Source organism: Buteo buteo, chromosome 1 (assembly GCF_964188355.1).
Source record: "Buteo buteo chromosome 1, bButBut1.hap1.1, whole genome shotgun sequence".
NCBI classification, from domain to species: domain Eukaryota; kingdom Metazoa; phylum Chordata; class Aves; order Accipitriformes; family Accipitridae; genus Buteo; species Buteo buteo.
In genome coordinates this window covers 53,914,728-53,928,274 of record NC_134171.1, presented here as the reverse complement: position 1 = coordinate 53,928,274, position 13,547 = coordinate 53,914,728, and the positions used below count along the sequence as shown (strand labels likewise).

The following is a 13,547-nucleotide window of genomic DNA, read 5'->3' as shown; positions in this document are numbered from 1 at the left end:
TTATGTGCTATTAAAAATAGTAGTCACAATTCATAAATATGTGGGGGAAATAAGGGGGGGGCTCACAAAAATTTTATGCGAATGCCAAATTTCTAAAGATTCACATAATCAGCCACAAAATGCGAGTGACTGCTCTATTAGTGATAACACTATTTTAATTACCATTTCTCTCTTCACTGAGTTGTGAAGAGGGTGATGCTTTTTTATGCCAGTGGAAACATATGCAACATCTTGCTGTTTACTTGTTTGCTCAGGAAAATTCTTATTAAAAAAAAATAAATACAGTGAGGCATGGTCAAAATAACCTAGCCAGTGAAATGAAACCCAAAGGTGGTGCTTTTCAAGCACATGAAAAATAAATAGAAGTAAAAGCAATCTCTTTCATGCGGAGATGGAAACAATTTTATTTGGGGGGAATGTTAAAACAACCATATACAATTTGAACAAATACAACGTAACACAGTTTGTTCCCCAGGTTTTCTAATTACAGTATTTACAGGTTTAATAAGGCACTGGTTCTCAAAAAAGAACACAAATTCGTTTCTTAGTCTTTACATTGTCAACCTTTTCTTTAACAGAAATAACTTTGTGCTAGAGAAAGGATAGCAGTTGCTAGATGGCATCTCTCCTCTTTTTGTTTTGGGTTTTCTTCCCTCCTTCTTCTCCCACTTACCTATGCCATCTTACCTATGCCAATAAGTCACTAAACTAAGCTTCCTTCAGTGATTTACATTCGAAAATTGGATTTTCAGACCTGCGGGCACTGAAGCCACGATTATCTTCATCACCTACTTCCAAGCCCTCATTGATGTGCATTGTGAAACTACCAAAACCTGGAAGTGACATTAAAAGGCCACATCTGGCAAAATAAATGTACTAACCTGCAGTCACTGCGCATGCTGAAACCATAATAATTACATGTTGAATGTTGCAGAAAGTCAGCCATGCAAGTGGTAACTCGAATGTCACAGTACTAGAACAAACGACTTCCACGCTTGCCTTAGGCTGTTTTCTGACCTTAGGAATATCCCCTTACAATAGCATCGATTACAGTAGGTAGGAGAATTGAGGGCAATATCTGGCCTTTTGAGTCTTCAGAGAAAATGGACAGGCACTAGTTATACAACTGCAGACCCTTTGCTTTCTCAGAGTGTGTCTCCATATATATATATATTTATTTTCCTATATAGCACCGTTGCAGTGATTTGTCACTTATGCATTTTCACAAATAAATATTATGTTTTATTTAGTGCTTTATCATCCATAATAGTTTACTCTTAATCCACATACTGGAGTTATTCCAGACTCTCAACTGAATATATATATATATATATTTATATATATATAAAACACATAAACTCGAACATTTAACATACACACTTTATGTAACCTATCATATCAATCAGTATCTTAGATCCCTTTCTTTTGGACCAAAAAATTAAGACTTGTTCAGAAAACCAGCAACTGGCCCTTTCTCTTGTAACACGCTGACAGCAGGTACCAGGGGCATCGTGTGCATCACGTCCACCAGCCAGCAAAGGCACCCTCCAAAACATTTCTGGGGAGAGCCATGATAATATTGAAAAAAAAAAAAAAAATAAAAATCTGTTTGAGGAAAGCAGATGTGAAAAAACACCTAAACATGGCAGGGAAGAGGCACCCCTGCTGCACGACTGCTTACCCGGGACCCGCAGGGACCGGGCTCGGAGATGGGATTGACCGAGCCTGCCTTGACCGCTGCCAAAGTCAACGGTCCCATCTGCTTCGGTGGAGCTGAGAAACCCCTGTTCCTCAGGGCTGTGCTGGTTTTTATGAAAGGGCATGAAGGCGAAAGGAGTTAGAGTAGAAACCCTGTGGCTCCATTCGCTAAGAGAAAAAGGTGAAGAGAGGCTGGGCTGTCCTTCTCATTTTGGGCCATGGATCTTCAAACCAAGGCAGCCAAAGAGAGGAGCAAACTCCGCTCTCAGCCACGCAAGCACGCTGTTTATTAAGGACAGAGGAAACCAGCATCACCTCTCTTGAGGCCAGGGTTCAGTGTACTATAACCCCTCGGAGATTTTCTTTTTGTATTGCTCAGTATTTTTGGGTACAGGCAGGGAAACCGCACTGTGGAAAAAGCACTCTAATTAATGAAAATCCTCTGATTAAACTTTTTAACACCTACAGTCATGGAGGTCTTGCTGGTTCTCTTGAACCTGTGCATTTTTCTCTGTTAGCTTGAAAGTATAAAATGGTAATTTTTCCAACTAGAAACACCTTCAGGGAGCTGTGAAGTTAAACCCCAATTATATACCTACCTACCACAAATAAATCAGTTTTGTCCAAAAAGGGAAAAAAGAAGCATTAGAGAAATGCTGAGGCTAAATCCAGCATGGCAATTATTTCAGTTCTGAAATAGGCTTAGCATAATCAAAGCAGCATTTGTAAGGACTTATTTCAAAATTAAACTGAACACCACCTAGTGAAACAGGATATAGGCAGGCAAAAATTTAAAAAAAATAAAATAAAAGAAGGGTAAAAAAGGGCAAACCGGTAACTCCCATACAGCTCAGCTTTGATAACCTGATGAAGAACAGAGACCTTTCCAAAGAAAATACTTCACAGGGAATGTTTCACCTCTCATTTCCCCTTCTGTAGTTTTAACATCGCAGCAACTGCTGTGGCCCCAGGAAGGAGGGATGGGGAAAGATGGTAAATATGTTTCCCATTTCTCTTCTCCCCTAAAAGCTCCTCTTGCTGGAAACCACGATGCTACGGAGCCCCAGCTTGGCAGCAGAGCCTGTCACTACCATGCAGTGGCTCCCAGAGGCATGGAGGCTGCTGGAAGGACACTCCAAATATTAAGGCAGACGAAGCTTGAGCCAAATTGTTTGGTTTGGGGTGCCTCTCGCTACAGCAGGAGAAGGGCTGGAGGCACCTGCCCACTGCCTGCCCCCGTGCCCAGCTCTCACCGCCCACCCAAGTCCCATGCTCCTTCCCTGTTGGCCTCCTACTGTGGCCAGGAGGCACCAGGTCTCCTTACACTTAAAGGAAAATGATTGCCACCACAAACGGGGATTCTTTGAGGTTTTTCACTTTCCCGTAAAAAAGGGAACACAGATTTATTTTTTTTTCCTGTGGTTGTAGATGGATACCTCACTTTTACACAGATCGAAGAGCAAGTGAATAATTTTTTTCTCACAAGGAAATTCCTCTTACTCAGTGGTTGTGTATGTAGGTCACAGCAGTTTCAAATTCACCAGCGGATCCAAATGTGTACTTCATTTCCACTCACACACAAAATACTTCATTTTGCAGTAGGGGGAAAGAGGAAAAAAAAAGCCAAGAAAAGGGGCACTTGTTTATCATCCTGGTACCATACCCCATAAGATTTCCTGGAAACATGAAGAGCTTCTTCAAACAAGTCATGCCGAACCATATTCATACAGCTCCCGATTATCTTAAGCAAAGCACGACCTCCCCTGGGACAAGTCACCCACAGGAACCCAGCCAGCTGTGCTAACGATGGCAGGGATGTAATTGGGCTCCATCTCTATACTATGAGAACCGCTTGCACACGCAAGGCTACGGCAAGTCATCTCCGCAGGTAGACAGCTTTCAAGACGGTTTTCATTACAGCTCCTCTGAGCTGCACAGACCCACTGTCATTTTTTTAAATGCTGGAGTGCAATAGTCTCTTCATAAATGAAAAAGTCACTTTGCTTTCACTTTCAGCACAGTTTCCTCCAATTATTTTGTTTCAATGTAACGATATACATCTTTTTTACTTCTAACCAAAAGTTTTATTTTCATAAAATTTAAAGCAGTATCTTTTTAAACAGTCAAAATAATAATAATAATAACAATAATAATAATAATAAAATAATAAGTGGCTTTCACGGAAAGCAACATGCATAATCTTAAACCAGTTACTAAAACTGTATTTCCCCGTGTAAACAAGGGCAGACAAGCCTCTTTCAATCTTGTATGTCAAAATTCAGCTGATTTTTGCAAAGGATAGTCTCCTCAAAAGCTGTTAAATGAACCTACAGCTGCTCTTAAGCATGACTGCATTCAAGATACTTATTAGCGAAGACTTTTTATACCTCTTCAGGACTTCTGCCTGCACGAGAAAGTCCGTTTCCATGGGCCTTCACAAGAACTGCCTCTGGCCGAGTCAGAGTTTAATGTCCTGCGACTCTGACATTTTGGCAAGTGTTTTCTTGACCCGCAGGGCTGTGAGCCGGGAGGCAGGATTGTGAGCCCAGCACTCCATCATCAGCTTCCCCATCTGCCGTAAGCACTGCAAAGAGAAACAGGAGAGAAAGTCCCACCTGGGTCAGTGGAAGAGGAGACTGCAGTTGGCGGCAATGCCGAAAAACTGAAGGGAAAAGGTTTTTTCTAAGGGCAGCCAAAAAAAAGACAACGTGCTGGCTGGTATCACTTTTCAAGAGCTTTTGTTTTCTGTATATTAAGGAGAGTTCTTCAAACACAGCAATTACTCTTATAATTTATGACAAGTTATAGTCTAGACTTGGCTGTACGCTCAACAAAAGTGCTTTTCTTCTTTCCCCTTCCCCAAATCCACGCAGCCTGACCTGTATAAGCGTGATTCTGTACAGAGAGCCCTTTGCTGTACAAATTCAGTGGAATTCGTTTTCCTCAGCCAGCAACTGGCCCCCGGGGTACAGCCCAAGGTCAGCACGCACCCACAGCTCCTGCCCAGCCACCCTCCCTGGAAAGCCGCCTGCGAGCACCCGGCTCAGCTCTGCCCTGTCCCGCTCCATCCCCTGCTCACTTCCAAAACATAGTCAGACCCTCCTCCAGCTCCCAGCAGCAACTCTCTTGCTGCCAGCATCTCAGCATTGCCTTTGACATCCTGGAAAAGGAGCATACATCCTGCTCCATGTCTACCACCTTCTTCCAAACATGAAGCACCACGTAAGCCACCACAGCTGGGTGACGACCCCGTCAGCCTACAGATTTACGCTGCCTGAAGATTTGCTTGCCACAACAGGAAAAGAGAAGTTTCCCATCTCACCCAACTTGCTTTCCGTTTTCATGAGGCTCCTGGCCCAGAAGCAGTGCAGACTCTCAAAGGCATTAAGCATAAACACCACCAGCAGTTAGCTGCAAGGTTAGACCAGCCTAATACATTTCAGATTAATGCCAATTTTTATAAACACGTTTTGGTGATACACATGGTTTTATGCACTAACAAGTTTGCCTCTCATTGCTAGAATGCCTGAAGTGGGATTACTGATGACGCTAACCAATTAATCAAGAACAGTTATTTCAACAAGCCCGCCCTGATCCTCGATACGTGTGGTAGCAGACCAAACACACACCGCGTGCCACCACACAAAAGCCCTTCCCAGGATCAATACTAACAGTGCTTCCTCCAGTATTTCCACTCCCGGTCTGAAGTCTCAGAGGGATTTGGCTAGGGAGAGGATGAGGCAGGTAAGTCTCAGTTAGATCTTCCCACACTGGCTGTTGCACAAGTCCTCAAGCTTCCCCAAGAGATTGTTTTATTATTCCCTCACATTCCCAAATTGCCTACATCTCATGCCACCTAAATCTTTAACCTACCTGCAGAATATTCATCTACACACTGCTATTCCCAAATGGCAGCTGTCTTCTCCAATGGTAGAAAACTTTACAGCATTAAACTGTACCAATTAACATGATTAATGACCCTTCCTCCATAGCATCTCGAGAGCAGTCGGCAGGTTTGCCTGCTGTACCTCAACTGTTTGACTCTGATCCCATGAACACAACTTTGTTTTGTTACAGATGCTCAGCAGAGAGAGTTCAGATTCTCCCCCAGCCCTCTCACCTCCTCGTTTTATTCTGGAAAGCATTTTCTGGATCCTACGTCTCCTCTGAAAAGCCATACCTGTAGCCTTGCTTGCTAAAATGCAGAGAGGTACATGAGCACTGTTTTCTGTAAGATGTAAAGGGGTGAACGATCGGTGCTCCTCGGTGCAGACCAGCTGCTGTGGTCAGTACTATTGCATATCAATACCGTAAGTGTGCAACTTAGTATCTTGTGCTCATATTAGCATAAAATCATAGTAAAATCGTGTTTCCAAGCCTGCACACTCGTGATCACAAAAAAGCTGTATGCTTATTTCATTTCAAAGAGATAGGAGATACTTCCTTCCTTAAAAAAAAAAAAAGAAAAGGTTGGAATTACAGCCCACACATCATGCTGAAGCAGCTGCCAGTACACCAAGTATGCTGCCGCTGCACTATACACTACAAAATAATCTCTCTTTCAAAATTTTGGGCTAGCCATTGATTTAATGCTATTAATGCTGGGAGTGGAAAGCAAAATGAGTGCAAGAGGAAAACAGAGAGACTAAGAAGGTCTGAGCACAGCCTGCTATCGCTGTGGGATCTGGTAGACAGTACACAAGGAACCCGCTTGCAAATATCGTAGGCTATGGTCTCTGGGGTTCTGAAACCTTCAGTGGGGATATCCGAGAAGGTCGTGCTCCTTCCCAAGCCCTGCTACACTGTGACTGGTGTGAGCGCCAGTGGTAAAGCTCCTCCTTGCTCAAAATGATGCAGAACTGGGTCAATCTCACTCACTCACTCTGATTAAAAACACAGGCTGCATTTTAAGAGGGATAATACCTCATCACTGCTCCATCTGTTGGGGAATGAAGGGCGTAGTCTCTTGATGCACACAATCTCCCGCATGTCCTCATACGAGGGGTCGCTGGGCACAAGGTCATGGTACGGAAGCTGGTATTCTTCAACTATTCCTGAAAGAAGCAATTAGTTGCCCATCACTTGCAGAAGACACCTTCCACTACCCTCTTCCCCTCTCATTTTATAACAGATTGACCATACTGTTCAACAATTATATGTACTACTCCTTAAAAGGACATTACTGCCCTAGAAGTTTATTCCACAGTCAAGTTCCAATGCAACCATTGCTGTGTAAAGACTGGTTGGGTATCTTAATCTGAAAGCATAGCTATGTGCCTGGTGAGACAGTTTCTACCACTGCTGTCCAGTCCAGCAATCTCCAGTAAGTTATCACAGAAAGAACTATTAGCATAGGGCCTGTATCAGAGTAATTTGGCAGAGAATTAACCTTGAATTAGGTCTCCTTCTTATCAGTGGACCTGGTATATATTAAAGAGCATTTCTGTGCCTTTTCAGAACATGGCAAGGTACCGTTCTTTGAGCACAGCAACGATGACAACAATATTACAAATTTTACGTCACATCATTGCAATACACTTTACCAATTTGTAAACACAGGCATCACATTGCTCATCAGTGAAATTCAGCTCCTCTAGGGTAAGCATGGAGCGAGCATTCAGCACAATACTGCAGGCTTTAAAGACCCATAAAGTCTGGTGAAGGTAGCATAGACCCGAGAGAGACATGCTGTACTCTTACTTGCTACCAATCTGGCACGTAATGGCTGCCAAGTCATTTCTCTGCATTTAACTTTCCTCAGTGGCAAAATAGAGGTAATAACACCCATCATTTTTTGCACTGCACTGAGCTCTACGTGCAGAAAGCACACATAGCCTACGTGTATGAGGATGGATCTATGCCCCGAGCCTGCAGCTGGCTGCATTGCTTTACCTTTGCTGTCCTCATGCTTGAATGCCTGATATCAGAAGGAAATGAAGCACATCACTGGTATGCCAACGATGTAATAAGTGCCACTTGCCTCTGTTTTTTTTCTACTTGTCTTGTAAACAGATTATTTCTTTTAAATAGTGGCACAGCATACCCCCAAATTGTTTGACCTCCTCCTCCTATTCAACTCTAGCAAAATGCACTATTGTCTTTCTGCTAAAATAGCTGAATACCCCCAGTCCAGCAAAAATGTGTTGCCATTGGAAAAGGCCCCCAAATGAGTTCCATATTCCTTCTTCAGTGCAGGTATCTGCTGCTTTCAAACAAGCCGTTAAAATACCGTCTAAATCTTTGCTGTTGAAATAGCACTGGCTGATGCTCTAAAATAAGTTTCAACAAGAGAACAGATATCAAGAGAGTTACCTGTATGGTTTATCCACATTTGTTTATTACAGTAAAAACAATTGCCCAGAGAAAAGGATGTAATGGAAGATTTGGGTTATAAATGGAATTCACTGACACAATTAAAAGCAATCTCCCAGCTCTTTACCTCCTGAAACACATCTCCTTGCTATCTCCCAAAGGATGAGTCCGAAACTGTACATATCAGCCATGATGTACGACTGAAAGTGATTTCTATTCAAGCTTTCATCCAGCACCTCAGGAGGCATATAGCGTTTTGTTCCTACACGGGTATTTGGAGGTATGTCTACCTCATTTGTATCACTATAAAGAAAAAGAAGGGGGGGAAAAAAGGCATCAAACATGCAATAAAGTGGCTTGAAAAGAAAAGCAATTTAAGTGGGAGAAGTACTAAATTCACACCACATCCATTCTCAAACAAGGTCAAAAGTAATGCATAATCTTAATGGAACAATTCTTACAAGGAAAGCCTCTTAGTGTGAAGGCAACCCTCCTTAAAAGACTGACCCGCCTGAGGCTATGTTAAGCATTCAAATGCAGAACCACAATGGAGATAAGACTCAACAGGGATGCTGTAACATTTGCGAGATTTCATTAGCATTAGCCTGAGCTCTAATGCTGGTGATAACAATCAAATCTTCATTAAATGCTGTTTTCTTAACATACTCCACTACCTAAAGCTTTACTCTTAGCAATTAATGGAGGACACTAAATAGCTGGGGCAGTATCACTTAGCTGTAGCAAATCAGATCTGCAAGGAAGATGAGTATAACTATTTTTTGTGCATGCATTATGTTTGTCCAACCTTTACACAACAAGATGTGTAAACATACAGATGTAAATGTGCAAAAAAATCTAAACAAATGTGTCACACCTCACACATTGACCAGAAGAGACAATGTATATCTAACAGGTAGCAAATTCCTATTAATTACGTGACTGGATTTATTTTTTTTTCTTATTAATTCAAATTCAGCTGTATCAGTTTTAATGTTTTTAAAAGTTTAATATATGGCATGTATTGTGGTTTGTTTAGAAAGGTCTGTTTCCCTTTCCCCACCTTCAAAATGTAAACATTTTAAATGTGATGGATGCAACAAAATCTCACAGAATAATTATACAACTTTTGTAATTTTTTTCACCTACAGCAATTTTCTTCACCTACAGTTACAAAAATGACAAAAAAAAGCCAAGCCCGAGGTACAACCAGTCACCTACACAGTCATTAAATCATACATATGCTGGTAGCATTTCTGTATGCCTCCAAAAATGTAACATAAATCTAGTGACCTTCACTGTCTTCCAATATTTCAAATAAAATGAGAAATGCAGAGAACTTTACTAAACTCATTAGCTTCAGCAGAGCACACCCCTTTCAACTACTTTTTTCTGTTCCTGGTCATTGCCTGAGAAATGCTATCTAAGGAAGGATTCAGTATGAAAACAAGCTGAGTATGTAATGTAAATTCCATTTGGACTGTGACGAATACATATTTCACCTTCTTTTATAGCAACACTTGGTAGTTCCTAGTTCCTCTCAGTTCATTCCTAAGCAGTGTGCTCCTCTGTACTTGTCAGGCAAGGTATATCTGCAAGGGGTGAATTTCTTCCCCAAAACTTCTACAGCAAATAGTGTATTTCCAAGTTGTTGTTTTCTAGGCCACTGTTCCTCAAAGTAAAAATATTCCTTCTCATCTCCTAAACAAAGGTCAGGTTCATGAAGGAAAAGCCTCACCAAGAAACCTGGTAGATAAGTGAATGGCAAGAAGAGCACACAAAAACTGCTTTTCCTTACACTCTGAATAATTTCAGTTCAAGATTTGTACAGAATTCTTAAAATCTTTTTTGATACTTCAGGGAGTGCATGGTTTCAAAGCTGACCTCTGAAAAGGAAACCTTCAGTCTATGGCCACATTTCTGTGTGCAGAAAAATCAGAGACTTCCTAACTCATGTCTCCACCAGCAGGACCAGTGCTGAGAGCTCAAGCTCCTTTTGAATGGAGCTGTCAGACAGCGATGACTCCTTTACAAATCCCAGGAGTGAGTAAGTCCTACTTGTATGCTCTAAGTTGTTTAAACATACAACCATTTTTTTTAAAATCAAATTTAAAAGCCATTTCAAAAATCAAATCTGTACTTTGGCAATTTGATTTGTAGGAAATGAAACAAAAGGCAGCCCAAATGGGGTGCTTTTCAATAAATACCAATTAGAAACTTGTGCAAATGATTAGAATTATTCTATAGTAAGTTGTGAGTGAATTATCTTGCAATCAGACAACCCGAAAGCTTCAGCGACAAGTTTACTGACATGACTCCAACCTGCCAGTGCTATGTCCTTTTAGCATGTGGCAGCAATACTCAGATTGCTATTGAGGGGGAGAAGTGATGAAAACCAAACTTTTATGCAAATGCTACTAATGTGCTCAATAATAAAACAGTGACTATTTATACACCTGCATTATGTGTTTACGTGGCATTCTCACCCACACAGGCAGTCCCACCTCACGTACAGATAAGGGTAGCCTGAAAGGTATGCACGTACACTGCTGGCGCCAACTCACACGTGCACGCTCGCTCAGTCAACAACTAAACCAGCGTTTGCATCTGATTTACCAAGTCTTCCTCACCCTCCTCACTTCTACTCACCTGATAAACTTAACAGCCAAGCCCAAATCTGCTATACAGCAGGTGCCGTTCTTTTTCACCAGGATATTCTTACTTTTGAGGTCACGGTGGGCAATAGCGGGTTTGCCCTGAGTACTGAAGATCTCAGTGTGCAGGTGGCACAAGCCACTAACGGAGGAGTAAGCCAGTTTTAACATGGCTTTTGTGTCCAAGGTAGTAGATTTTAGATAATCATAAAGTGAGCCGTTCTCATGGTAGTCGGTGATGAGATACAGCTGGGTCCAAGATCCTGTACCTTTAATGTCTGCAGCAATGAATCCTGCAAAGAAGAAGATTTTCAAATTAGTACTTCTCGGGCTTTTTTTGACTGCTCAGAACTCTGGACTGTCAGCCACTTCAATAGTTTTATTTTAATAACGTATTTAATTTCTTTAATCTTACTTTCATGGAACTATGCCTCACCTCTAGCCTTTAAAGCCCAGATATGGAAATCCAGGTGGCAGAAACAGATGTGTGGTGTTTGCAGTAACAGCCCCCAAACCCCACTATTTTTTAACTTTTATTTATATTTCAGTAATCCTTGAAACGTCTTTCTTTTGAAAAGTGCTGGGTGGCTAATTGCAGAGCACAGCAGGTAACAAAGCACATAGGAAAGGGCATCAGACAAGAGCGAATACAAAATTACTAAACTTAAGAAACATGTACACTATCAAATAATTCTCTTTAATGTCACTCACCAAGAATATTTTCATGCCTCATCAGGACAGTCTGATAGATTTCTGTTTCTCTGAACCAGCTGGCCTCCTCTGTGGTAAAAAACACTTTCACGGCTACCTTTTCACCACGCCACTTTCCCATCCAGACTTCTCCATAGCGACCTTTTCCAATCTGCTTTACCATCTGAATCTGTTTTGCGATGGTCCTTTGAACCTGTGAAATGCCAAGATGGGGGGGTTCCAACTTGCTCCACAGATACCTTCTGCATTCACCTCCCTCCTTCTGTGTCTCCTCCCCACACAACAAGCCCAGTGGAAAGGGGAATACACAACCATCGCAACGTGGATTTCGGCAAAGCTCCACAATGCGGATGCTCCCCGTTTCCCCCAGGACGCAGTGTGAGTGAGGCCATTCCTGCCACTGTGAAGATGCCTTTCCATACATTCCCAAAACGCACTGTGGCCTCTCAAGAAAGTAAATCAGTCTGTGTGAAGGAAACATTTGACTACTAACCTTGAAATTTTTATTTTCCTGTGGGAGGTTGCCATTTTGTGGAAATTTTTTTGTTATTTTTGGAAAAGCTTCGACAGAAAACACTGCTGGTCACCCCAACGCAAATCAAATTCCAAAAGAGTAGGTAACACATTTTTAATTAAAACGGGGATGTTCGTTACATACTCAACACCGTTGAGACTCAAGGTTAGGGCTCACAAGAGCCAAAAGCATATCATCGCCCTAAAACTAGCAGAATTACTGAGAGCAGCTTCTTATCACCTTCCTTGAGAATACCATGCCTAATAATTTCAAAATACAAATTTGGTGTTAGAAAGTGCCCACATTAATTTTGATAATCATCATCACATAGCAATAAAAAGTAAGAATTTTTTTCCAAAGATATGGAAGCACAGCTTTAAATCTGCCTTTTCTAGTGTCCATACCAGCTTTGCCAGTGGCTATACTGCAAACTGATGCTAAAGTCAAACCATTTGTGCATCTGTAGCAGAAGTTCAATGTACTCAGCAGCATTGCAGAGATACCCTTCATAAGGATGGCAGACCCCATGTAGCAGATGGACTGATTCTACATTTAACAAGCTTTTATGACTACAAAAAATCTTGGACAAATGGAGACTAATATATTCTCATAGGATTTGAGCATTTCCGCAGATCATGTATTTTTAAAAGTTCACAAATAAAAACTCAAGTAGATGCTGCAACACAACCCACTGGTGTTCATGGTCAACTCAGCCTCACACTAGTGTAACAGGAGATTAAAATGTCACCCTTTTGTGTTACAGTATTGCCAGTTCAATCCACAGCTAATGATTTTTGGTTTGGTAGGATTTTACAAGACTTTGAAAGAAAATAACTTTATAGCCTCCAATGCAAGGGGTTTTTCACCTGGCCCAAGGAACTGGCAAAACTTGGACAAGTGCAAACTCGAGGTCTCTCAGTTTTGCCACCATCCACATACAAATTTCAAGCAGTTTATTGCAGTGCACTGCCTGAATACCTGTGAAATCATATGCATTTCATGTAGGCCCAAATACAATCTGTCTTGGCTGACAGAAATTATTACAACTTGATTTTAAAATCATTTGCTTCCTTTGTTCTCCCTGGGAGGTCCAATGTAAACTACCAGTTTGGTAATGCAGAGCAGGACTGCCACAATCCCGCTGCAGCATGAACATATGTCCAAAGACAAACTCAAAATCTATTAGGTAAGGTCTATTACCATTTATTTTGTACGTAAATTACTGCTTTTCATATTAAACAATTTAAAGAAGAAAAACATACAGTAGCATTTATGCAAAGCTATTTCAAAAGTCCCAGCTTTCTTCTTCTGTCATTTAAACAGAATTCCATTTTTTCAGCCCTGCAATGTATTATTAGACTTCCAAGATGGTGGCTTCAGTGCTGTTATTTTTTAACATCAGTGAAAGCCAAGAACACAGATTAGCCTTAATTTTTAAAATTGATTTATTTTCTTTTATACTTTCATGTAGTAATTGAACAATAGTTATATTACATTGGTATTTTGCTGTAACATTTTGTAATGTCATTTTAGCATTGTTGCTTTCTATTTTGCCCATTTTAAAAATGCATCCTGAACAATAATGCAGTTATATCAAATAACTTAATTTGTGTAAATATATGTAATGGCATCATAAAGTACATGGAATTACAATACTTAAT

The 13,547-nt window shown here is 41.1% G+C and overlaps 1 protein-coding gene across 1 annotated transcript in view; it reads right to left on the bottom strand.

The window, feature by feature from the left end:
• Positions 1–250: 250 nt before the first annotated feature.
• Positions 251–13,547, bottom strand: part of BMPR1B (bone morphogenetic protein receptor type 1B) — an 81,674-nt gene continuing 68,377 nt past the window's right edge. Inside the window, exons 7-11 of the mRNA XM_075030839.1 lie at positions 11,373–11,565; positions 10,657–10,954; positions 8,138–8,313; positions 6,622–6,752; positions 251–4,282 (exon numbers count right to left, since the gene is read on the bottom strand). Of these exons, the coding sequence (XP_074886940.1) occupies positions 4,157–4,282; positions 6,622–6,752; positions 8,138–8,313; positions 10,657–10,954; positions 11,373–11,565 (924 nt within the window). The 3' untranslated portion in view covers positions 251–4,156. The remainder of the gene's footprint in view (positions 4,283–6,621; positions 6,753–8,137; positions 8,314–10,656; positions 10,955–11,372; positions 11,566–13,547) is intronic.